This window comes from Saccopteryx bilineata, chromosome 9 (genome assembly GCF_036850765.1).
Source record: "Saccopteryx bilineata isolate mSacBil1 chromosome 9, mSacBil1_pri_phased_curated, whole genome shotgun sequence".
Taxonomy (NCBI): Eukaryota; Metazoa; Chordata; class Mammalia; order Chiroptera; family Emballonuridae; genus Saccopteryx; species Saccopteryx bilineata.
The window spans coordinates 22564935-22587664 of NC_089498.1; the positions used below are offsets into that span (position 1 = coordinate 22564935).

Here is a 22730-nt window from a genome sequence, read left to right on the forward strand (position 1 = left end):
AAGTAGACTGCTAGGTAGGTCTCTGAAATACACAGCAACAAAATGTGCAGACCATGGGACTGGCTCACATAATCTCAGTCTACCACACAAAGGTGGGCACCATTTGCTCTCTATCGCAATCTCTCCCACAAAGGGCCTCTATCCCCCACCCAATGGCCAGCATCTGAGGCTGGGACAGGAAAAAGGCGCAAACACCAAAAGGAAAAGCTAGTAGTTTATATAGATAGATATATAGATATATAGATATTGATATATATTGTGTTTACATAGTCCACAAGTTAAATGCAGGTATCCATAGAAGAGCATTAACAATAAAAATACAATCTGTGTATAGCCAAGTACAGAGACTTAAAATGGTAAAACAGCAAAAAGGATCTCACAAAAGTACAAATATACAGTACAAATTGATTTATTTAAAACAGTTACAAAAAAGCACAACAAAATAGAGATTATCCTTAGAATTATTAATGCTTTGTTAAAGATCAGGTAGGATTAAAGGGTAAGAAATGGTATGGGTGGGGGGAGCACCTGACTAGTTCTAAGGCTTTAGATACAATGCAGTTGATTACATATTAATTCAGCCATTACATACCGGGGTTGGTAGTTGGGGGTCAGTAATTTATCTACAGGGAACTCCTACACCAATGAGATCCATCCAGACCGCCCCAGTGCTGACCTTCTCTATTCCTTGGGACCCTAAAGCCAACTGGATGACATTCCCATCCTCCTTTCTCCACCCCATTCCCTATACATAGTCTTCCCTCCCCTAAGGTGCTGTGCAAGCTGAGAGCACTTTGCTCTCTGCAGGTGGGACATACTGTTTTGGCTACAAGGATCCTGTATGTGACTAGGAAGGTTGTAGGGGACAGCCTTATTTTTAATACTTCAAGTTTGCCATGAAAACAGTCAGTCTCTCCCCCAAGACAAGATTCTCTCAAGTGTATCAAGCAAATGAGGGATGAACCCTGCCTTAAGCAATACCAGCAATGCACTAACCACTCAGCTCACAACTACGTGCAAACTCCCTGTCCAGAGTGGGTGTAAACCACTTCATTAGCTCATGCTCTCTCTCTCTGATGAACTTCAGTCCCCATGACAGTCATAAAGACAGAAATAAATGCAAGTTTGACGATAGGTAAAGGCACACGGGCTGCTGCCACATACTGCAGACAGGATCCCAATTTGAGGCCACCTTCACTGCTGGGCATTTGCAGTTAGAATGGCTTTGGGACCAGACATTTGAGTTTGCAATCTACCGAGCAAGAACCTAGGCTTAACAGAACTCGTAAAGAAACCTTAGTGTGAAAAGTGCATTTATTACTACTGTTCCTGCTGGGGAGGTTCAGCAGGGCGAACCACACCACTCCTTCCACCCCAGGCGCTGTGCATAGTCTGTAGGTAAGGAGAGAGTGCAGACAACTCTAGGGCCAGGGTCATCCTAGGCCCAGACCAGGATTCTAGTCCAAAGAAGGATCCTAGAGTTGAAAGAGCAACTGACAGCTGCAAAGACCCAGGTGCTTATTTTATTATTGCATAATATGCGAGGCCTTCCCTACTCCAGGGAAGCTTGGAAGGTTGAAGGCTTCCCAGCAAAGGACTAATAGGTTCCTGGTCAACATCCAACTTAGCACAGTTCAGCTCTTCAACTGTAGTGTACACTTTTTCCCATCTGAAAAGTTTTGTAGCTTCAGTGTTTTGGTAAACTTCCACCTAGGAGGCCAAGTCGTCACCCTAAAACTTGGCATTTGCCCTATTCACTTTGCTTTTAAGACTGTGACCTAATATCCCATGGCCAATTAATCAGGATACTTCAATGGACCCAGGCCATTTCCCAGTAAACCCAAGTCTACTTTTCATTTCCAGTGTGGTCACTCAACTCTTCAATATGCCTACCTGTTGCAAGTTTAAATCATACCTCCAACCAGTGCATCGCCTATGATGCCATGGTAAAAATAAAACTAAACCCCACTAAAGGGCTATTTTAGTCAAACTTCAAACCCTTTCCCAACACAAGACCAGAATCCACATAACTGGAGCCAGATGAACCTTCCTGGGATTGCTGGCACAGGCCCTAACCTGGTTCCTTGTCATTTATTTTTAAAAACAGGATACAAGATACCACAAAGGAAAGACATCAATACACAGAAAACACCCACTAGTAGAACCTGCTTGTTTTTCTCTCAAGAGACTCAGCTATTTGGAGCCAAAGGGCTATTGACAGGCACTAAAGCCATATCCCTTGGGACCCACCAGCTCGCCAGCAGCAAGTCATACTATTCCAAGTCACCATGACTTTGCAATGAAGTAACACTTGCACAGGTGAGAATGAAAAGGATACCTGAATTTCATCTATATGGCCAGAGACATGGAAGGACAGGAAGGTGTAAAGGGCAGCAGGCAGGACAGTGAGCAGACGGCAGCAGTGGCAAAGCAGCGCAGACCAAAGCCCTTAGCATCATGACCAACTGGGACCAAGAGTGTAGAAGGGTCAGTCCAGATCAGCTAGGGTCCCTCCCCATAGGTACAAGTGCTCAGTTCTGAACTCCTAGGTCCCCTTTTCCCATACTACCATCCTCCCCATCCCCCCTGTGTGTAACCTTGATAGGGATGATGACCCAAGACTTGGATGTATTACCCATCCCTTACCTGGTTCCCCTACTGTCATAGTGGTAGAGTCATTTCTATGTAGTGCCAAAGTTAGCAGTCCTCCTTTCTATCCCTAGGCTCTGGGAATGGCCTACCACTGACAAGAGACTGGCTCTGGCCTCCTTCATTGCCCATTCCCCAAATAGCTGACAGCCTCCCACTAAAATGCTCTCTCCAAACCAGTCTTAAGTTTACTGCAAACTTAGGAAATTCCTGTAAGGAAGAATGGACACACCATAGGTTACTCTTCTCATACTTGGAAGAAAGACTGAACCAGAGGGTAAAGGTAAGGGGGAATGCCACAGCTCTGACCAAGATTTAGAGCACAGAGCTGCTCTTTCTGGGAGACCATACCTTACAGAAGACACCTGTGCAGTTCGCAAAATCAAGTATTAATATATATTACATATGCACGGTACAGTATCAGGGGAGCTGCTGATATTGCTTTCCCAGCAAGAGACAGACGGGAACAGCAGCAGAAAGGTTGGGGCCCAACTTGCCAAGGTGCACAAGATTTTCTTTCCATGATTAAGTGGAAGTTACCAGGTTGGGTAGTAGAGGGTTATTTGATTTAAATTACTTGGCCTGGGTCTGGTTATAGATTTGCTCCCATAATGAGGAAGCTCAGTTGGTGTCCTTGGTGGACACTTCTTGAGTGTCTGCTATATGCAGGTCACTAGATTCATTTGTGAGGAAGGATGTTTCTGAGAAACCCGTGCAAACAATCATCCCTAGGAATGAGTTGCTCATGGACAGCTAGAGAAGAGGCCTTTTCCAAGGGCCATCATCTGAGAGGATTCCTCAAGACAGCCCCACAGGCCCGATGGTAGGAAAGAAACCCAAGAAAGCAGCATTCAGAGAATGGGGAACAGAGAAGGGAAAGAGCATGATCCCAAATGAGTACAGGTTGAGTGTTCACCAGACAGGGTTGGTGTTTGGTTCTGAGGTGAACTGGAGACTTAAGTACTCACAGTCAGGACAGCAGCTTCCTTTGGATGAGCCTCCAAAAGCTGACCGACCAGATAACTGCTCTCAAGGAATGAAAAAGTGGAGTGTAGGCTTGTAACAAACAAGCCAGTTTCAGCCACTTTGTTCCCCCAGGAGAACAACCTTTAGCACCTGAACACTAAGAATGACTCCATTCTCAGAACTCCCCCTCCCCCCAGGAGGTAGGTAAGATTATTTATCCCCATTTGGCAGCTGGGGAGGAAGTGAAAGAGTGAGAGGTCACAAGACTTGCTTCAAGTCTTTGACAGAGCAGAGATCAGACCTCAGAGGTTTGAGACTCCTGATGACAGGCCAGGCCTTGGCCAGTCCAAGTACATTTCTAAAGGAAATACCAGGATCATAACCTGGGAGAAGCCTCACCAGAGAGCTAGGTGGACAATACCCTGAGTTGCTTCAAGAGTCAAAAGACCCTAGAAAAACAAACAAAAATCCCACCCACTCACCTGAAAACTGGTGGCGGGGAGCCGCCTAATTCTCAATACCCAGTAGAATCCCACAGTCTGAGCTGATGCTTAAGTTGTGAAGAAAACGTGGGCTTAAGATACAGGGGGGCAAACACAACTAAGATTGAAAGTATTCTTTGCAGAGGACCACTCCACCACAAAATGAAATGTAGGCGACTTCAGGTATTGAAATGTTATCAAGACTATCCCAGAACCTTCGAGCTGGCTGTGAAAGGGGACAGCTAGGAGAGCAAGTGGGATTGGGACAGGCGGGGCTGTGGAAGAACGCCAGGATGGGTAATGCCTGACCACCAGGTGTGTTTGCCCTGACTCGGGGCACAGCTCCCTTCCTTCTCCACCATGCTGTTCAGTTGCAGAGGGGACATGATTCTTTCTGAGCTTTTAAAAACAGAGACTGTAACTGAAGAGGAAATCAGAGACCCCTACACACCAAAAACTAGAGGTCTTGGTCAGAGTGGACAAAACCAATTTTGCAGAAGGGGAAAGGCAGTGCAGCTACAAATTAGGCCCAGGTCAAGAAACCATGCAGAGGGGTTGGGGCAGCAGAAGGGTGGGAGCCACGCAGGCACTTAGGCACAACACAGAAAGAGAAGGGGTGCAGGGCCTGGGAAAAGAGTCCACTGGTTCTTTCAAAAGTCACCATTACCAACTAGAGATTCAGCACAACTTCGTAGCATTCTGGCATGCTGGATAGGAGGAGCTTTGTTAGGTCAGCTACCTTTCCAGAAGCCCTGCCTAGAGCCTGGTCAGCCTGGCCATAAGGTCTTTCTTCCAAAGTCCCTGACTGGGTCTGGGCCAAAGAAGCACTTCACTCTGAACCCTGGAGGAGCTTCTCTCTCTCCTAGTGCTAGAAGCTTGTGGAAGAAATGAGGAGAAATGAGAAAGGCTGAAGCAGGATCAACCAGAGTCCTGTAGATGAGTGCTCCCCCCTCACAAACCAGCCACAGACATCTGTGTAACAAATTACCCTTTAAAGTGCACAGCTCTCAAAAGAAAACCCTCTTATTCCAACCATAGGGCCTCCTGCCCTCCCACCACAAAAAAGGAAAAATAACTTCAGACAGTTGAACTGCTACTATAAGCTGTGGATCATCATTTTTGGCTCTTTCTTTGCTCCCTCCCTCTGCCACCTGCTCCCAAAGCCCGACTTTCCCCTTGCAGGAGCTAGGATGGGGAGGAACAAACAGGGAGGCCCTGATATTTGGAATGTTTCCTATCCAGAGTGCACCCCCTTCCTTCCTTGGCCCAGGCCTGCTGCTCCCCATCACAGCATCCTCTGGGGCTGTCCTGAAAGGATGCCACAGGGTAATGAGCAACAGACCCTGCCTTGGGAGGCTGCCTTTATGCCTCCTGGCCCCGACCCCCAAACTCACTGCCGACAGCCCTTCTCTACTCGGCATGTGCAAATCCTCTGCCTGCTCACGGTGAGGCCCAGCTCCGGGGTAAAGCCCCAGTCTGGTCTGGGAGAGAGGTTCATTTTCCGGCATTGGAACGCCCTTCGATGGACAGCTTTACCTCCTGTGGGATGAAAGAGGGACGGAGTAGCGCAGCCCTTGCCCCCTCCCCTTGCATGCTGTATCTTTGGAAGCTCGGAGCTGGCCAGCAGGCCTGAGCACCAGGCTCTGGCTGCGAGGGCTCTACCACTCGGGAGCCCTCGCCTGACGGCTGGCTCTTCCCCTCACTGTCACATTGCTCTCTGGGTCCCAAGACTGTCCTCTCAGGCCTTTCTCGGGGGGTACCCAGCTGCCCTGGGGGAGCACAGCTGGCCTGAGAAACTGAGTTACTGTTCAAGCTCTGTAAACTGATCGAGATGCAGACATCTCCCACCTGTAGCCGATGGCAGGGCAGAGAGAAGAGCTGTGCAGTTCGCCCAGGGCTGCAAGAGGACCAACCCTGACCATATACAAAAAAGGGGTGCTCGGGGGGCACCTCGATGCTCACTTTGCTCTGCTGCTCACCAACCACAAAATGCAGCATGACAAATCCAGGCCACTGGCTCTCCTGAATGTCCACGACTGTGCTCGAGTCAATCTTCAGCCCCCCGCTCACTTCGGCACTGCGCACAAAATCCTGGGTCTGGAGGTCCTCCACCCGCTTCAGCTCCCCTGTCGCCAGCTGGATGATGGCGCCTTTCATGAAATGGGAGGGCAAGTGGGAGGAGGTAATGGGGGGTGGTGTTGGCTCCTTGTCTGGGAAGATGGCTCTGGCCTGCGGGTCCAAACTTGATGCCACCAGGATCTCCGAACCTATCGGCAGCAGGCCTGGATCAGTTCCAGTGGGCACCAGGTTGCCATTGGCTACAACCATTGCTTTGGGTAAAGGTCTGTGTTTCACCGGTTCCTGATGGGACTGAGGGTAGAACCCTTGGGCCTGGTTTTTCTCAGCCATCTCTGCTGGGTTCCTGGCTGAACCTCGCCCCTCACCCTGATGGTCAGGGGGATGATGGGACAGGTTGAGGGGGCTGGGCTCATCTTTCCTCTGAGCTGCCACCACATGATAGTCCTGAGAAGCTAAAGCGCCAACCACCCGCTGGACCTCAAGGTCGGTGTCTGGGGTCCCTCGGTGTGCCAGCACTGCCACCTCCACCCGTGCAGTCTGGGAACCTGAAAACAACTGTCCGTCCACCACACATTCTACCACTGGCACCAGTCCCTGGTCGTTGCCCTTGCTGTTGTGAGAGTCCAGGGCTTCACTTTCCCGTGTTACTAGATTTCGCTCTCGCTGTCTCTGTCCATTGGCAGGGGCTGCTTCCGGAGCAGGCTGGCCCTCCTGAGGGTTAAGAACGGGGCTGGCACCAGCTGGAGGGGTTTCATGCAAGGTGTACCCAGCAGGCAGCCTGGACATCTGGTAATAAATAGGCATCCGGCCTGGAGCGAGGTCTAGTGGCTGAGCACTGGAGTGATGTGGCAGCTGCCCAGGTGAAGAGGTGGCAGAGGGGGTTTTGTTGAATGAGTGAGCCGGGGATGAAGCCTGGGGGGGAGGAGTGGCTCCTTCTGCCAGGAGAGAGGCATATGGCACAAAATGTGGAAGGTGGGAAGTGGCAAGGTTGGCAGAAGGGGATAGAAGGGGACTTGGTAGAAAGTTAGGTGGCACAGCATAGGGAAGGCCGTAAGGAGACCCAATAAACTGCAGAGAGGTGGATGGGAGCTGAGCATAGTGGATTGGGGGATAGTGGATTCCTGGATGTTGAATCAGTGAAGATGCTACATTAAATGTGGGGGGCAAGGGGTTCATGTTCACCATGGATGGGAGGCCAGTTGGGGAGAAGGTGGCAGGTGGCACAGCCACCTTATACAGCATGCCATACTGGTCCACCGTCAGACTAGTGATGGCCTCAGCTCCATCACCCCCCAGGCTGACTCTGGCTCCTGCCTGGCTCTGACCTGCCACCACCACCCCTCGGGACCACTCGGAGGCATCACTGGAGGGTGTGTGGTTAGATGAGCAGCTGGTAGTTCTCCCCATATCCTCGCTGGTCACGGGGAGGTCTCGTTTCTTTGGTGGAAGGCATTCCTGACTCCTCTCATGAACAGGTTTCATATTGCTTTGTGGTGTTCCTGGAGCCGGGAAGGGGTCGGCTTGCTCCTTGGGGCATCAGAAAGGGCTTCTCTGTGGCTCCCCTGAACCCCTCTCTGCTGATGGCTGGGGCACCCACATCTGCCAGGGAACAAATCAGAGGCAAAGAAAAGTAACCTAGGGGTGAACCAAATCAAAGGAAATAGCAGGAACTGTGCCCACGCAGAAGGATGTGACAAAGGGGACTGTTGGGAAAAAAGAGGTATGAGTGAGGGGCAGACAAGAATGCTACCCTCTCCCTCACTCAGCCTAGGACATGAAAGAAAGTCATAAAACCACAAAGCTACAAGGACAAACATTCAACAATGCATAAATAAATCCAGAGAGACCAACAGCTTCACTGTTAGTCGTGCCTCTGATGGGAACCTGGACTATTCTCAGCCTCTTGCCCTAAGAGGGATTTAAACACATGGTCTTTGCTGCTGGCTCTTCCAAGTTTCTCCTTTTGCCACCAAAGACTATGGTGCTATCTTCTTTCCTGAACATATGACCTCATACTCACTTCCTTTCCCCAGCCTAAATTGGCTATGATCTCACCTAGCCCCAGCCCCCCAACCCAGGCCTGGTTAAAGTCTCATCCTCCTTTATCTCATATCACCACTACCTCAAGGACTCAGGTGTCAATAAGTCTTCAGGTCTGCTTGTGTCTTTTTGTTGTTGTTTTTTTTTTTAATTTTTATTTTTCATTCATTGTGTTGACATGGTTTCAAGAGGTCTGCTTGTGTCTTGTGTTAACCTTGCTCCCTAAACCTGTTATGAACATTTGTATCTTCTTTGCCCCATGAAATACTACATTCAAACTTGAGCTCTGTGGAGACAGTGACTGTACTAGTGTTCTACCATGTATCTGCTTCTCCTCCTCCCCCAAAGTAGCAAAACTCTGACCTCACATAGACTTCTTGTTCCCTAGTCTGGCAAGACTTCTTTTCTTCTCATTGACCACCTTCAATTTGCCTTCTTCATTCACTCCCTTTTTTTCTTTTGTGTTTTCTTTTGTCAGTGGCTCCTTTTCCACTGTAGGTCTGCTCTAGGCACCACTTCCTAAAAATTCTGATTCCATTCCTTCAAACACGCCAGTTACTATCTTAGGTCTGTATGATTAGTAAGAAAGTTCTTTCTCCCCTTTCGCTTGTTGTCACCTTTCATACATGCTTTTATCCATTGTCATAAAGCATCTTTTTGGTCTGAACACTTCAATGCATATGAACTTTGTCACCTATTTCTTCCAATCAGGCTCCAGTTCTTTGGATCTGAAAAGAGATTTCTATATTACACTCTGTTCTGGTTTTCCACTGTTGAAGCCCAGATTTTTTTTTTTTTTTTTTTTTTTGCAACAAGGTATCCAAAGCACCTGCATTACCTGAGCTTCCAGCGGTGCTTCTGAGTAGCTGTTGTAAGAAGCAGTGTCCTCCCCGCTGGCGTGGGAGCCTAGAACACAGACATAGGGATAAAGTACGCAGAAGCCTCACCTCTGACTCCTCTCCAGGGTCATCAAGAAAAGTAATCCCAAAGCCACAAAGACTTCACAAGTCCCTGCCTCATCGTCTTCTCTAGAGGTAACAGCACATTTATCCAGAGTGCTCGGGCAGTTAAATAAGAAAAAAGCCATCTCTTAAGCTCATTTGTAGGAAGACATCCCTGGAAAAAATTTTCTATGTCAAATCTGTTTTCCTTAGCATCATATTCTTCACTCTACCCATACCTATTCCCCAAAGATTAAATTTATTTCCAATCCCAATTTCAAGTAAATGCACAAATAAAAGCGGAAGACTCAACATTGTTCCCATGTGAACAATGGGAAGCAGGAAAAATCAACTTCACGGATTTCACTTTTATTCAGGGCTGATGAAAACACAGTTGTGGAGGTTATTTAAATGAGAAAAGTGGCACTAGAGGGAAAAGAACAATTATTTATGTTTCTAGGGCAGAAAAAGAGGTCAAGGGGGAGCCACTCAAGGGGAAGCCTTATTAAGAGATTTTTCAGGGTGAAAAAAAAAGGTCTTCTGTATGTGTGTAAAATTTTCTGAGGGTGACAACTTTGTATCAAGTGTTGAACCCAGCAAGATAGAAATTAAAAACATCTGCCTTGGTCCTCTCCTAGCTGACAATGGGAAAACAGAAAACTCACCCTAAACTGTCAATATCTGAATCTACTTCTGCCAGAAACATCAAGCACTGAAGAACACAACCTTAATCTCTGCAGAGAAAGCAGTACTGACCCATCATACTCTGAGAAACTACCCATTGTCCTATCCAAGCCCTACTGCAAGATGCCTCAAACCAAACTGAAGGCAACATTTCTCTCTTAAGATTGGCAAAATGGCCTGACCTGTGGTGGCGCAGTGGATAAAGCGTCGACCTGGAAATGCTGAGGTCGCCGGTTCGAAACCCTGGGTTTGCCTGGCCGAGGCACATATGGGAGTTGATGCTTCCAGCTCCTCCCCCCTTCTCTCTCTCTATCTCTCTCTCCTCTCTAAAATGAATAAAATAAAATTTAAAAAAAAATTAAAAAAAAAAAAAAAGATTGGCAAAATGCAGATTTACACAAGAAGGTGATAGGAGAGAAAAACATGGTGGGAAGATAAATTCTTAGTTCCATAAATACAAATGACACAATGGGCACAAGTCGTGAATCTCTTCTCTGTAGGCATTTCCAGTAACTGAAAAGCAATTAGCTTTCCTCCTTCGTGCCCAACAGAAACTGTAGTCACATCTTCCACACTAGAATGATCCTTCCTGCCTGCAACTAAAACATTCAAGACCTGCCTCTAGTTCACTGAGGGGTTGGCCAAATAAAAGGACTGAAAGAGGCAAAAGGTCTGCGGGAATGGACGATAAGAGCAAAGCCTGTGTATCAGGCTCCCACAACGCAAAAACACATTTAGGCATCTGAAACCTCGGCCTCTGGAGGGGGCTCAACGAGAATTTCAAAAGTAGGAAAACGTAGCTTTCTACCCCACCCGAGCTAACAGGGAAAAGGGGCTGTTCCAGAGAACCAGAGAACTGCCAAGGCTGCCAGCAGAACCACAGAATCAAGAGGCCGAACGCTGCCTGAGACCAGAATTCGCTAAGGGCGAGAGGTGCGCCCGCCAGAGAGGAGCTTGCAAGATACTGGGGGTTGTGGCTTCCTGTGATCCCGCAATCCTTGCTCCAAAAAGGGTAAGGCCCGAAATTGGGAATTCACCGTTTAGAGAGGGATGGGGTCGACCCTTCAAGCAGCAGGGCAGGGGCTAAGCCCGCAAGTGATGCTTCCTTGTTTGGGGGCCCCTTCCCGCGCCAGGGACTCGGACACCCCGGCCAGTGGGGACTCCGCCGCGGGGGCCGGAGGACGCCTTCTGGGCTGGGTCGGAGGAAAGGGTGCGGGGCTCTAAGCGCGGCCTCTTTCGCTCCCTCGGTTCGCGGTTCGAGGGGGCAACGGGCTCCGGGGGGCCACTTCCTCCGGAGCTCCAAGCCCAGGCCTGTTTGGCTTCAGTGAAGCCGGCCCGGCGGCCCCCGCTCCCGGCGACACTCACCTGCCCATCTCACGGCGCTCTTCGGGCTCCTCCCGCTCGTCCCGGAGCCGCCGCAACCGCGGCCGCCGCCATCCCCGGCCCCGGAGCCGCCCCACACCCAGCGCCCCCCCGAGTCGGGCGCCCGGAGATGGCGTAAGCGCGTCCCGCCCCCGGCGCGGGGCGATTGTGTCACTCCTGGCCGGAGAGTGAGGAGAGTGACGCCCAGGAGTCCCCGGGAGGGGAGGGAGCTGGCCGCCCGCGGGTCACCCCCAGCGGTGAAATCCTGCCGCTGGGGCTCGGTCACGTGGATAGGGCTGGGCCAGGCCCCTCACCTTGACATCATAGTGACCCCACAATCTTACTACTCCAGTAAATTTTTAGGGGTTCCTAAACGGAGCCCCGGGGCATAGCCATCAGCGACCCTCGTTTCCTGGATTTCTTGGGCCTGATTTGTGCAGCCTTCTCTTGGGAACCTCGGGGAACCCCGAGGCGATCCGGGCCCAGGAGAGTAAGGAGAGCCCCCTGGAGATCTAGGGTGAATATGGAAGCTAAGAATTAAGAAATGTCTGAGGGGAATGAGAATGGGGAGGACTCAATCTCTAGGAGAAGGTGAAGCAAGTAATGGAAGGCTTGAAAGTCCGTGAGAAATGAAAGGTAGTAGGGGAAAGAAAAAACTGGAATTATTCTAATACGATAAGGGGTTTAGTACAGTGGGAAGCAGCTTAGTTTCGTGGGAAGAGGGCCTGACTACTTGATAAAACATTAGGTCCCCATTTCATTGCCAATTAATTAGTAAACTTCGTAGTAACTTGAACTTCTGATGAACTTAACTAAAAATAAAAAGGAACACCATTTAAATTTGTGCTTTGATTACATCTATGTTAAAAAAAAAAAAGTTGTTCTCCATACTGACAAAAACAAACTAAGCGGAAAAAAATAAGTTTAACTGTTGGAGAGATTGAATTCTGAATGGATTTTCCCCCTTTCAGTTTTTGCAAACTCTGTTCAATAATAATTGCTTTTTGGCTGTGCTCTGGTTCCTATTCTATAGCTCTTTGGCCTTAGGAAAGTCATTTTGCTACTTTAGACTGGGTTTGCACTTCTGCAAAATGAAAAACAAACTAAATGAAGGAATGGGAGTAAAATGTAGATGAAAGAGCTCTAAACATTTTAAATTAAAAAAATAAGCTAACGTGTGCCTACCGCTGGTGCTACAGTGAATAAAGCATTGACTTGGGATGCTGAGGACCCAGGTTCGAAACCCCAAGGTTCCCAGCTTGAGCATGGACTCATCAACATGAGCCCAAGATTGCTGGTTTAAAGCCCAAGGTCACTGGCTCGGCTGGAGCCCCCCAGTCAAGGCACATATGAGAAAAAAATCAATAATCAACTAAAAAAAAGCGTTGCAACTACAAATTGATGCTTCTCATCTCCCTCTCTTTCATTTTCTCTCTCTCCCTCTCTCCCTCTTTCTCTCTCTCAGGGTTTCGAACCTGGGACCTCAGTGTCCCAGGTAAATACTCTATCCATCTGTGCCACCATTGGTCAGGCCAATCTGGCCTTGTATGTGCTCTGACCGAGGATTGAACTGGCAACATCTGTGTTTTGGGACAATGTTCTAACCATCCAAGCTATCTATCTGGTCATGGCTGTCCTCTAAGGTTCTTTCGAGGGAATCGTTAGGTCTCAGTTTTGATATTTTGTCACCTTGATGAGCACAAAGAATTAACAAAATTTTTGAACTACACACACACACACACCTTGCACCAATGGATAAAACATTGTGAAGCTACTGATCTGGAGACATCTAAGTCAAAGAGCTTTGCTTCATGAATATTAATATTCATGATAGTCATCTTCTCTCTCAGTTTGGCCAGGAAGGAAGTCCTGTGGTCACTCAGTGATTCCATTTTAGCACAAACTGGCATTCTGGTTTCTAGTTCATTGCTTAGCTCACTAAACTGGCATTCAAACTGTAAAACAGATAGACACCCTTGAACTATCCAGGTGTATTCAAGGATAGCTATGTTTTCCCAGATCAAGATAACACACTCAGAGATCTGCTTTTCAGACAAAGTTGAAAGAGCAGACACAGGTAGATACAAGCAAAATAAATTTTTTTGACTGCCAACCATTAACACAATTACGTGGTGCAAAGGAGTGTCTGATTAAAAACAACAACAACAGGATGTTCTCATTGGTGAAACACAGGTGATTTCCTGGTTTGGTGCTGCAGTCCCAAAAGGGTGGGTCATATCTCTGCTGTATCCTGTTTTAGAAATTTTTACTCCAAACAACTGTGATTTCTTTGGTTGTAATATTGATGGTAGGAAGTTTCATTGTGTCAGTTTGACAGGACTATTAGTGATAAGTAAGCTAATATAGTTTTTAGATTTAAGGCAATAAAAACCAAAAGTTATCTTATTTCTATAAAAATCTGTAGTATTCTCCATTGTCTGGATAATTCTCTAAGTTATTTATATTAAGTAAACCCAGGATCTTAAACACTTTAGTTGTCTCAATAAATAGTTGTTGAATGAAATTTCACAGAGATATCGCACACTGGGAGACTTTCCCTGCTAATTCTTTTTTTTTTTTTTTTTTTCTTTCCATTTTTCTGAAGCTGGAAACAGGGAGAGACAGACAGACTCCCGCATGCGCCCGACCGGGATCCACCCGGCACGCCCACAAGGGGCGATGCTCTGCCCATCCTGGGCGTCGCCATGTTGCGACCAGAGCCACTCTAGTGCCTGAGGCAGAGGCCACAGAGCCATGCCCAGCGCCAGGCCATCTTTGCTCCAATGGAGCCTTGGCTGCAGGAGGGGAAGAGAGAGACAGAGAGGAAAGCGCGGCAGAGGGGTGGAGAAGCAAATGGGCGCTTCTCCTGTGTGCCCTGGCCAGGAATCGAACCCGGGTCCTCCGCACGCTAGGCCGACGCTCTACCGCTGAGCCAACCGGCCAGGGCTCCCTGCTAATTCTTTTGCTCTCGTTTTCTCATTTCTACTTTCTTCTAGTTAACCTGTTTGCTATCTGTTTTCACTCTCAACTGAAAGTTCTTCATTTTATTTCACCAAGTTGTTTTTCTTTCCACAAAGTTTTGAGAACTGAAGGACTGAAAGGAGATTTTTAAAGGTATTTGGGACATTTGGGACATTGCCTTGGCCGGTTGGCTCAACGGTAGAGCGTCGGCCTGGCGTGCAGGAGTCCCGGGTTCGATTTCCGGCCAGGGCACACAGGAGAAGCACCCATCTGCTTCTCCACCCCTCCCCCTCTTCTTCCTCTCTGTCTCTCTCTTCCCTTCCCGCAGCCAGCTGAGGCTCCATTGGAGCAAAGATGGCCTGGGCGCTGAGGATGGCTCTGTGGCCTCTGCCTCAGGCGCTAGAATGGCTCTGGATGCAACAGAGCGACGCCCCGGACGGGCAGAGCATCGCCCCCTGGTGGGCGTGCCAGGTGGATCCCGGTCGGGCGCATGCGGGAGTCTGACTGTCTCCCAGTTTCCAGCTTCGGAAAAATGGAAAAAAAAAAAAAAAGTAAAATAAAGGTATTTGGGACATTTAGAGATTGGAGAGTTTAACTTCAGTGTTTTTTTCCATTTCTCTTTCCCTGGATTCCTGTTCAATTCCTTTGATGTGTGTTGATTGAATTTGTGTGATGGGAAAGCCTGAGCTCCCCTGTTGGCAGGAAAACAACAACAAAAGCTTGCCACGCTGGTTATTCTTCTACCTAAGCAGGCAGGACTTTCACACTAGTTCTCTGTGTCATCTCTTTCCTCCTTGGGCTTTTTTTTTTTTTTTAATATTTATTTATTTATTGTGGCAGAGACAGAGAGAGAGTCAGATAGGGACAGAAAGACAGGAAGGGAGAGAGATGAGAAGCATCAATTCTTTGTTGCTGCTCCTTAGTTGTTCATTGATTGATTCCTCATATGTGCCTTGACCCGGGGGGCTACAGCAGACGGAGTGCCCCCTTGCTCGAGCCAGCAACCTTGTACTCAAGCTGGTGACCCTTGCTCAAACCAGATGAGCTCGTGCTCAACCTGATGACCTCGAAGTCTCGAACCTGGGTCCTCCACATCCCAGTTCGACGCTCTATACACTGCGCCACCGCTTGGTCAGGCCTCTTTGGGCTTTTTCTAGACTTGTAGTACAGTAGTACAGGCAGGGAAAACTCAAACAATTATCCCAGCTTTTTTTTTTTTCTTTTTTGATATTAAGGGATCAAACCAATGAGAAGTACTTGTAACTTAGGAAACTGTGTGTGTCATAACAGTGGGAGGAGGTGGCATTTTTTTATACTGTCACATCTTCCTGCTTATATGCCTCAGCCTGTAAAGTTGTCATTTTAAGAAAGGAACTTCATCTTTGAATGCCAGTGACAGAAAATGACTAGCCTCAAAAGATTTTCTAGATGTCCAAGGGTAAAAATTTGCAATATAAAAATTTTATTGATTTATTTTAGAGAGAGGGAGGGAAAGAGAGACAGACACAAACATCAATCTGTTTCTGTATGTACCCTGACCAGGGATCAAACCCGCAACGTCTGTTTATCAGGATCATACTCTAAACAACCAAGCCATCCAGCTGGAGCAGTATGTGCAATTTTTAAGCTTGTGGGTTCTCTACTTCTCTGAACAATTCTATGTCCTCCTTTCCACATGCTTTTTTTTTTTTATTTTATTTTTATTTTATTTTTTTAAAGACTTTATTTATTCATTTTAGACAGGAGAGAGAGAGAGAGAGAGAGAAAGAGAGAGAGAGAGAGAGAGAAAGGAGGAGCAGGAAGCATCAACTCCCATATGTGCCTTGACCAGGCAAGCCCAGGGTTTTGAACCGATGACGTCAGCATTCCAGGTTGACGCTTTATCCACTGCGCCACCACAGGTCAGGCTCCACATGCTTTTAATGTTAAGTGGTCTCACTCTGGCCAGATAGCTCAATTGGTTAGAGCATCGTCCAGAAGCACAGAGGTTGCTGGTTTGATCCCTGGTCAGGGCACATACAGTAACATATGTTCCTGTTTCTCCCTTTCTGTCTTTAAAATCAATAAAATAAACATTAAAAAATATTAATGTTATATGATCTCTTCCAAGGGGATTTCCCTTTCAAATTCATTAATATTTTAGTTAGAAGGAGGTCTTTTAAGTTCTTCATATGTGACTAATATGTCCCTTGGGGTGGGGAATCTTCCTCTGTTATCTGGTTCCTCAGACACTTGCCAAAGACTTTCACGTTTGTCAGAAACTTCCTGCGGAACTCTCAAAAGTTTCCGTAAAAACACTGACTATTAAAATAAACTGGAGAAAACCTAACCCCTGTTTGAATTGCAAGAGTCATATCTGGGGTATTGGTCCACAGCGAGCAAGCGCATCCAGGCCCTTACCGAGCAGTTAGGAATTCATTATGTGGGGCTTGTTGAATGAAAAAAGTGGATGTTGAAAAACAGGATCCCCCTCACACTGATAACTCTCTCATTCTCTGGGAAACTTGCTCAGAGTTGCTGTGCCTTGTGGGAAAATCATGTTCAGCTGGTCTTTGCAGCTGATTGAGTGTCAACTTGCAACTGGTTGTCAACTGCCTAAAAGTCCTGGAAAAAAAGAAGAGTGAGTAATACTCCAGGCTGCCCAGCCAGCTGCTTCTCAGATCACTGTGCAACCTCTCTACCCCTCAGCTACCCCTGCTCACTGATATATCTCCTAAGGCCTTACTTACCAACTTTGGAATTTATTTACTTATTTATCTATTTTTATTTTTTTCAAACTATTAAAGTTTATTTAGAAAGTCACAGAGGTAGAAGAAGTGAGCTGTAGAAGAAATAGGCTCAGGAAACAAGTTATAGAGTCACAAGAAGAGCTCTTGGAGCTTAGGAAAAGAAGAGAGGCATGGTAAAGGCACCTGGGAAAGGTGGTGGGGAATAGGGCAGGTGTGCTCCCCAGAGAGCACCACCACCAACTTTGGAATTTAAAATAACATTTCTTTTTTTAAAAAATTGTGTGTGTGTGTGTGTGTGTGTGTGTGTGTTTTTTGTTTTTTTTTTACAGAGACAGAGAGGGATAGATAGGGACAGACAGGAACGGAGAGAGATGAGAAGCATCAATCGTCAGTTTTTCGTTGGGACACCTTAGTTGTTCATTGATTGCTTTCTCATATGTGCCTTGACCATGGGCCTTCAGCAGATCGAGTAACCCCTTGCTCGAGCCAGCGACCTTGGGTCCAAGCTGGTGAGCTTTGCTCAAACCAGATGAGTCCGCACTCAAGCTGGCGACCTCGGGGTCTCAAACCTGGGTCCTCTGCATCCCAGTCTGATGCTCTATCCACTGCGCCACTGCTTGGTCAGGCAAAAAAAATGTATATATTTACTTATCTTTGAGAGAGAGAGAGAGAGAGAGAGAAAGAGAGAAACATTGATTTATTTTTTCACATATTTATGCATCCACTGGTTTATACTTGTATGTGCCCTGACTGGGGATTGAACCCGCAACCTTGGTATATTGGGACTATGCTCTAATCAAATAAGCTACATGGTGGTGGTTATGGGGGGGGCGGGGGGAGCGAAGGAGGGAGAGGGGGAGGGGAGGGGGAGGGGTACAAAGAAAACTAGATGGAAGGTGACGGAGGACAATCTCTCTTTGGGTGATGGGTATGCAACAGAATTGAATGACAAGATAACCTGGACATGTTTTCTTTGAATATATGTACCCTGATTTATTGATGTCACCCCATTAAAATAAAAATTTATTTATAAAAAAAAAAACTACAAAAAAACCCACAAAAAAGCTACACGGCTAGGGCGAAAATAACATTTCTGACTGGTGGAAATGTTGATATGATTATTATAGTGATCAAATTATTTAAAAATTTCCAAAGATGGTTCTGTGTCTTAACTGTATCAATATGGATATGTTGGTTTTGCAAGATGTTACCACTGGGGAAAACACAGTAAAGTGTACCCTGGACCTCTTCATATATTTTTTTTAGATTTTATTTATTCATTTTTATTGGAGAGAAAGAGAAAGAGAGGAAAGAGATAGAGAGAACAGGGGGAGGAGCAGGAAGCATCAACTCCCATATGTGTCTTGACCAGGGAAGCCCGGAGTTTCGAACCGGCAACCTCAGCATTCCAGGTCAACACTTTATCCACAGCACCACCACAGGTCAGGCCTTCATATTATTTCTTATATACTTCATATCACTGTCAATGAACTCAAAATAAAAAGTTTAATTTTTTAAAAATGTTTCCAAATAAGTAAATAAATAAAAATAAAAAATGTTTCCTGGTCTTGGCTGGGTAGCTCAGTGGATGAAGTGTCAACCCAGTGTGCCAGAGGTTTGATCTCTCTCTCTCTCTCTCTCTCTCTCTCTATTAATGAGAAAAAATGTTTTAAGATTTCCAAAGGTTTAAAATGTAAAACAATGTCCCGATTACTGGACTTCTCTCCACCAAGAGAAAGAACTTTTATCTAGTCTGACTTTTTCAAATATTCAGTAGCTATAAAGTTTAAGGTAGCTCCCAGGCAGATTTTTATGGAAAGGCTTCTTTATCCTTTCCAAACACCCCCTGCTGCCCCAAATGCTATTTCTTCTATCCCGCGACAGCTCAAGTGGCATTTCACTCATGCATAGATATAATATATGTTGTCTTCTTTCTTTAAGTCTATCTTATTTTCTGTTGCCTTGTGCTCTCTCCTCATTCCTGTGGGTCACATGAATGATCAACCTCCCAATAAACTGAAAAATTAATGATCCCTGATTATGAGGAGGGTTCAGGTGAAATAAATATTGCATGTAAATGCAGTTTTCTGAGTGCTCCGTAAAACTATAATCTGTTGGTAGAGAGGCAGTGGTTACTTAAACTTCCAAATTGATTTTTGGGCATTGCTTAGCCGAATCTTGGCATCGGCCCAGCATGTGGAAGTCCCAGGTTCAATTCCCGGCCAGGGCTCACAGGAGAGGCACCTGTCTGCTTCTCCACCCCTCCCCCTCTCCTTTCTCTCTATCTCTCTTCCCCTCCCACAGTCAAGGCTCCATGGGAGCAAAGTTGGCCGGGGCACTGAGGATGGCTCCAGGGCCTCCGCCTCAGGCACTAGAATGGCTCTGGTCGCAACGGAGCAACGGCCCAGATGGGTAGAGCATCGTCCGCCAGTGGGCATGCCAGGTGGATCCCGATTGGATGCATGCTGGTGTCTATCTGTCTGCCTCCCCAGCTTCTCACTTCAGAAAATACAAAAAAAAAAAAAAAATTGGCCTGACCAGGTGGTGGCGCAGTGAATAGAGCATCGGACTGGGATGCAGAGGACCCAGGTTCGAGACCCCGAGGTCGCCAGCTTGAGTGCGGACTCATCTGGTTTGAGCAAAGCTCACCAGCTTGGACCCAAGGTCGCTGGCTCGAGCAAGGGGTTACTCGGTCTGCTGAAGGCCCATGGTCAAGGCACATATGAGAAAGCAATCAATGAACAACTAAGGTGTCACAACGAAAAACTGATGATTGATACTTCTCATCTCTCTCTGTTCCTGTCTGTCTATCCTCTCTCTGACTCTGTCCCTGTAAAAAAAAAAAAAAATTGGCCCCCAAATTAAGGTGTGTCTTATACATGTGGGAATGTGGTACATATTATTATTCAGATTAACTTTCATACTCTTTTTACAAATGAAGAAATTTAAAAATGAAATGCCTGATTAATTTGAAATAAATAAAGCAAATTAGCCCTGTCTTACCTTTTTTTTTTTTTTTTTTTTTTTTTTTAGTGAGAGTAGGGGAGATACAGAGACAGACTCCCGCACATCTGCATGTGCCCTGACCAGGATCCACCCAGCAAACCCCATCTAGGGCTGACGCTCTGCCCACCTGGGGTCATGTTCACAACTGAGCTATTTTTAACACCTGAGGCAAAGGCTCCACAGAGTCATCCTCAGTGCCTGGGTCTGATGCACTTGAATCAATTGAGTCATGGCCGTGGGAGGGGAAGAGAGAGAGTGAGAGAAAAGGAAGGAGAGGGGTGTGGAAATACATGGTTACATCTCCTGTGTGACTTGACCAGGAATTGAACCCAAGACTTTTATACTCTGGGTTGATGATTTACCACTGAGCCAGTGAGCCAGGGCCTAAATTGATTTCTTTCTTTTTTAGTGAGAGAGAGACAGACAGACAGACAGGGACAGACAGGCTGGAAGGGAGAGAGATGAGAAACATCAGTTCTTCATTGCAGCATCTTAGTTTTTCATTGACTGCCTTCTCACATGTACCTTGACTGGAGGACTGTAGCAGAGCCAGTGATCCCTTGCTCAAGCCAGCAACCTTGGGCTTAAGCCAGCGACCATTGGGTCGTGTCTATGATCCCATGCTCAAGCTGGCAACCTCGGGGGTTTTTTGGGTTTTTTTTTACAGGGACAGAGAGAGAGAGAGTCAGAGAGAGGGATAGATAGGGACAGACAGACAGGAACAGAGAGAGATAAGAAGCATCAATCATCAGTTTTTCGTTGACACCTTAGTTGTTCATTGATTGCTTTCTCATATGTGCCTTGACTGCGGACCTTCAGCAGACTGAGTAACCCCTTGCCCGATTCAGCGACCTTGGGTCCAAGCTGGTGAGCTTTTTGCTCAAGCCAGATGAGCCCGCGCTCAAGCTGGCAACCTCGGGGTCTCGAACCTGGGTCCTCCACATCCCAGTCCAATGCTTTATTCACTGCGCCACCACCTAGTCAGGTTAAAGTGATTCTTTTTTTTTTTTTTTTTTTTTTTTTTGTATTTCTCTGAAGCTGGAAATGGGGAGAGACAGACAGACTCCCGCATGCGCCTGACCAGGATCCACCCGGCACGCCCACCAGGGGGCGATGCTCTGCCCCTCCAGGGCATCGCTCTGCTGCAACCAGAGCCACTCCAGCACCTGGGGCAGAGGCCAAGGAGCCATCCCTAGCGCCCGGGCCATCCTTGCTCCAATGGAGCCTTGGCTGCGGGAGGGGAAGAGAGAGACAGAGAGGAAGGGGGGGTGGAGAAGCAAATGGGCGCTTCTCCTATGTGCCCCGGCCGGGAATCAAACCCGGGTCCCCCGCACACCAGGCCGACGCTCTACTGCTGAGCCAACCAGCCAGGGCCTAAAGTGATTCTTTTTAAAAGAAGTAATAATCTTGACCCTCCAGGGTTTTGTTTGTAACACAAACTATAACTTGGACACACAATAAATGTTTGTTTGTTGATCTTAGTATTGGAGTACAGCAGTTTAGCATTTATCAAACAAATCCAGTTCTAATGTGGACACTTTTTTTTTGTGACAGAGAAAGAGAAAGGGATAGATAGAGACAAATGGACAGGAAGGGAAAGAGATGAGAAGCACCAATTCTTTGTTGTGGCACTTTTAGTTGTTCATTGCCTTCTCACATGTGCCTTGACTGGAAGGCTACAGCAGAGCAAGTGATGCCTTGCTCGAGCCAGCAACCTTGGGCTCAAGCCAGGAACCATGGGGTCATATCTATGATCCCACACTCAAGCCAGTGACCCTGACTCAAGCTGGTGAGCCTGGGCTCAAGCTTGATGAGCTCATACTCAAGCCGGCGACCTCAGGGTTTCAAACCTGAGTCCTCTGTGTCTCAGTTCGACTCTATCCACTGTGCCACCACCTGGTCAGGCTACTGTGGACACTTTGAGAACAACTGACCTAGTGTGGAACACTGAGAACTTTATCTATGCATCCAGTGGTATATCTTTAAAAAAAATTTTTTTTAACATTGATTTCTGTGGAGATAGGAAGGGAGAGAGAAAGTGACAGGAACATCAAGCGTTTCTTCTGTGTTCCCTGACTGGGGATCAAACTGATGACTTCTGCACTGTGGGACGAGGCTCTAACCCAGTGGTCGGCAAACTCATTAGTCAACAGAGCCAAATATCAACAGTGCAACGATAGAAATTTCTTTTGAGAGCCAAAATTTTTAAACTTGAACTATAATATATAGGTAGGTACATTGTTATTAACTTAATTAGGGTACTCCTAAGCTGGCCTTTGCTAAACACTCAAGGGGCCAAAGAGCAGCATGTGGCTCGTGAGCCACAGTTTTCCGACCAAGGCTCTAACCAACCAAGCTATCCAGCCAGGGCTCTAATGGTATATCTTTTATATTATTTATTTTTATATTTTTTTAGTGAGAGACAGGAAGGGAGAGAGATGAGAAACATCAACTCGTAGTTCTGGGACCTTAGTTGTTCATTGATTGCTTTCTCATATATGCCTTGATGGGGGCAGGGGGTGAGGCACCAGTTGAGCCAGTGACCCCTTGCCCAAGCCAGCGAACTTGGGATCATGTCTGTGATTCCACACTCAAGCTGATGACCTTGCACTCAAACCAGCGACCTTGGGGTTTTAACCTGGGTCCTCAGTGTCCCAGGCCTAAGCTCTATCCACTGCACCACGACCTGGTCAGGCTCTAGTGGTATATCTTAAGTGGATATTTTTGTTTGGTTATTTGGTTTTATAAAAACATTGTTTCACACTACTGTGCAACCTGCCTTTGTATTCAACAAATTCGTCTGTGCACATTAATTTTTCTATACATGTGCT

At 46.9% G+C, this 22730-nt stretch overlaps 2 protein-coding genes across 4 annotated transcripts in view; one reads left to right on the plus strand and one right to left on the minus strand.

Moving 5' to 3' along the window:
* Window positions 1-197: 197 nt before the first annotated feature.
* ATXN1L (ataxin 1 like) lies at window positions 198-11329 on the minus strand. 3 transcript variants are annotated; one of them, XM_066242075.1, is made up of 4 exons: window positions 11207-11329; window positions 9055-9122; window positions 8834-8944; window positions 198-7775 (listed from the first exon to the last, which is right to left on the minus strand). In XM_066242075.1, the coding sequence occupies exon 4, from the start codon at window positions 7656-7658 to the stop codon at window positions 5592-5594; it is 2067 nt and encodes a 688-aa protein (XP_066098172.1). In that variant the 5' UTR covers window positions 7659-7775; window positions 8834-8944; window positions 9055-9122; window positions 11207-11329; the 3' UTR covers window positions 198-5591. The 3 variants fall into 3 exon arrangements, with proteins under 3 accessions (XP_066098172.1, XP_066098170.1, XP_066098171.1); XM_066242073.1 differs by having other exon boundaries at window positions 8580-8944; XM_066242074.1 differs by lacking the exon at window positions 8834-8944.
* The window catches only part of LOC136313584 (IST1 homolog), a 23159-nt gene continuing 11368 nt past the window's right edge, over window positions 10940-22730 (plus strand). Inside the window, 3 exon segments of the mRNA XM_066244115.1 lie at window positions 10940-11051; window positions 11103-11391; window positions 16732-16784. Coding sequence (XP_066100212.1) covers window positions 10940-11051; window positions 11103-11391; window positions 16732-16784 — 454 coding nt within the window.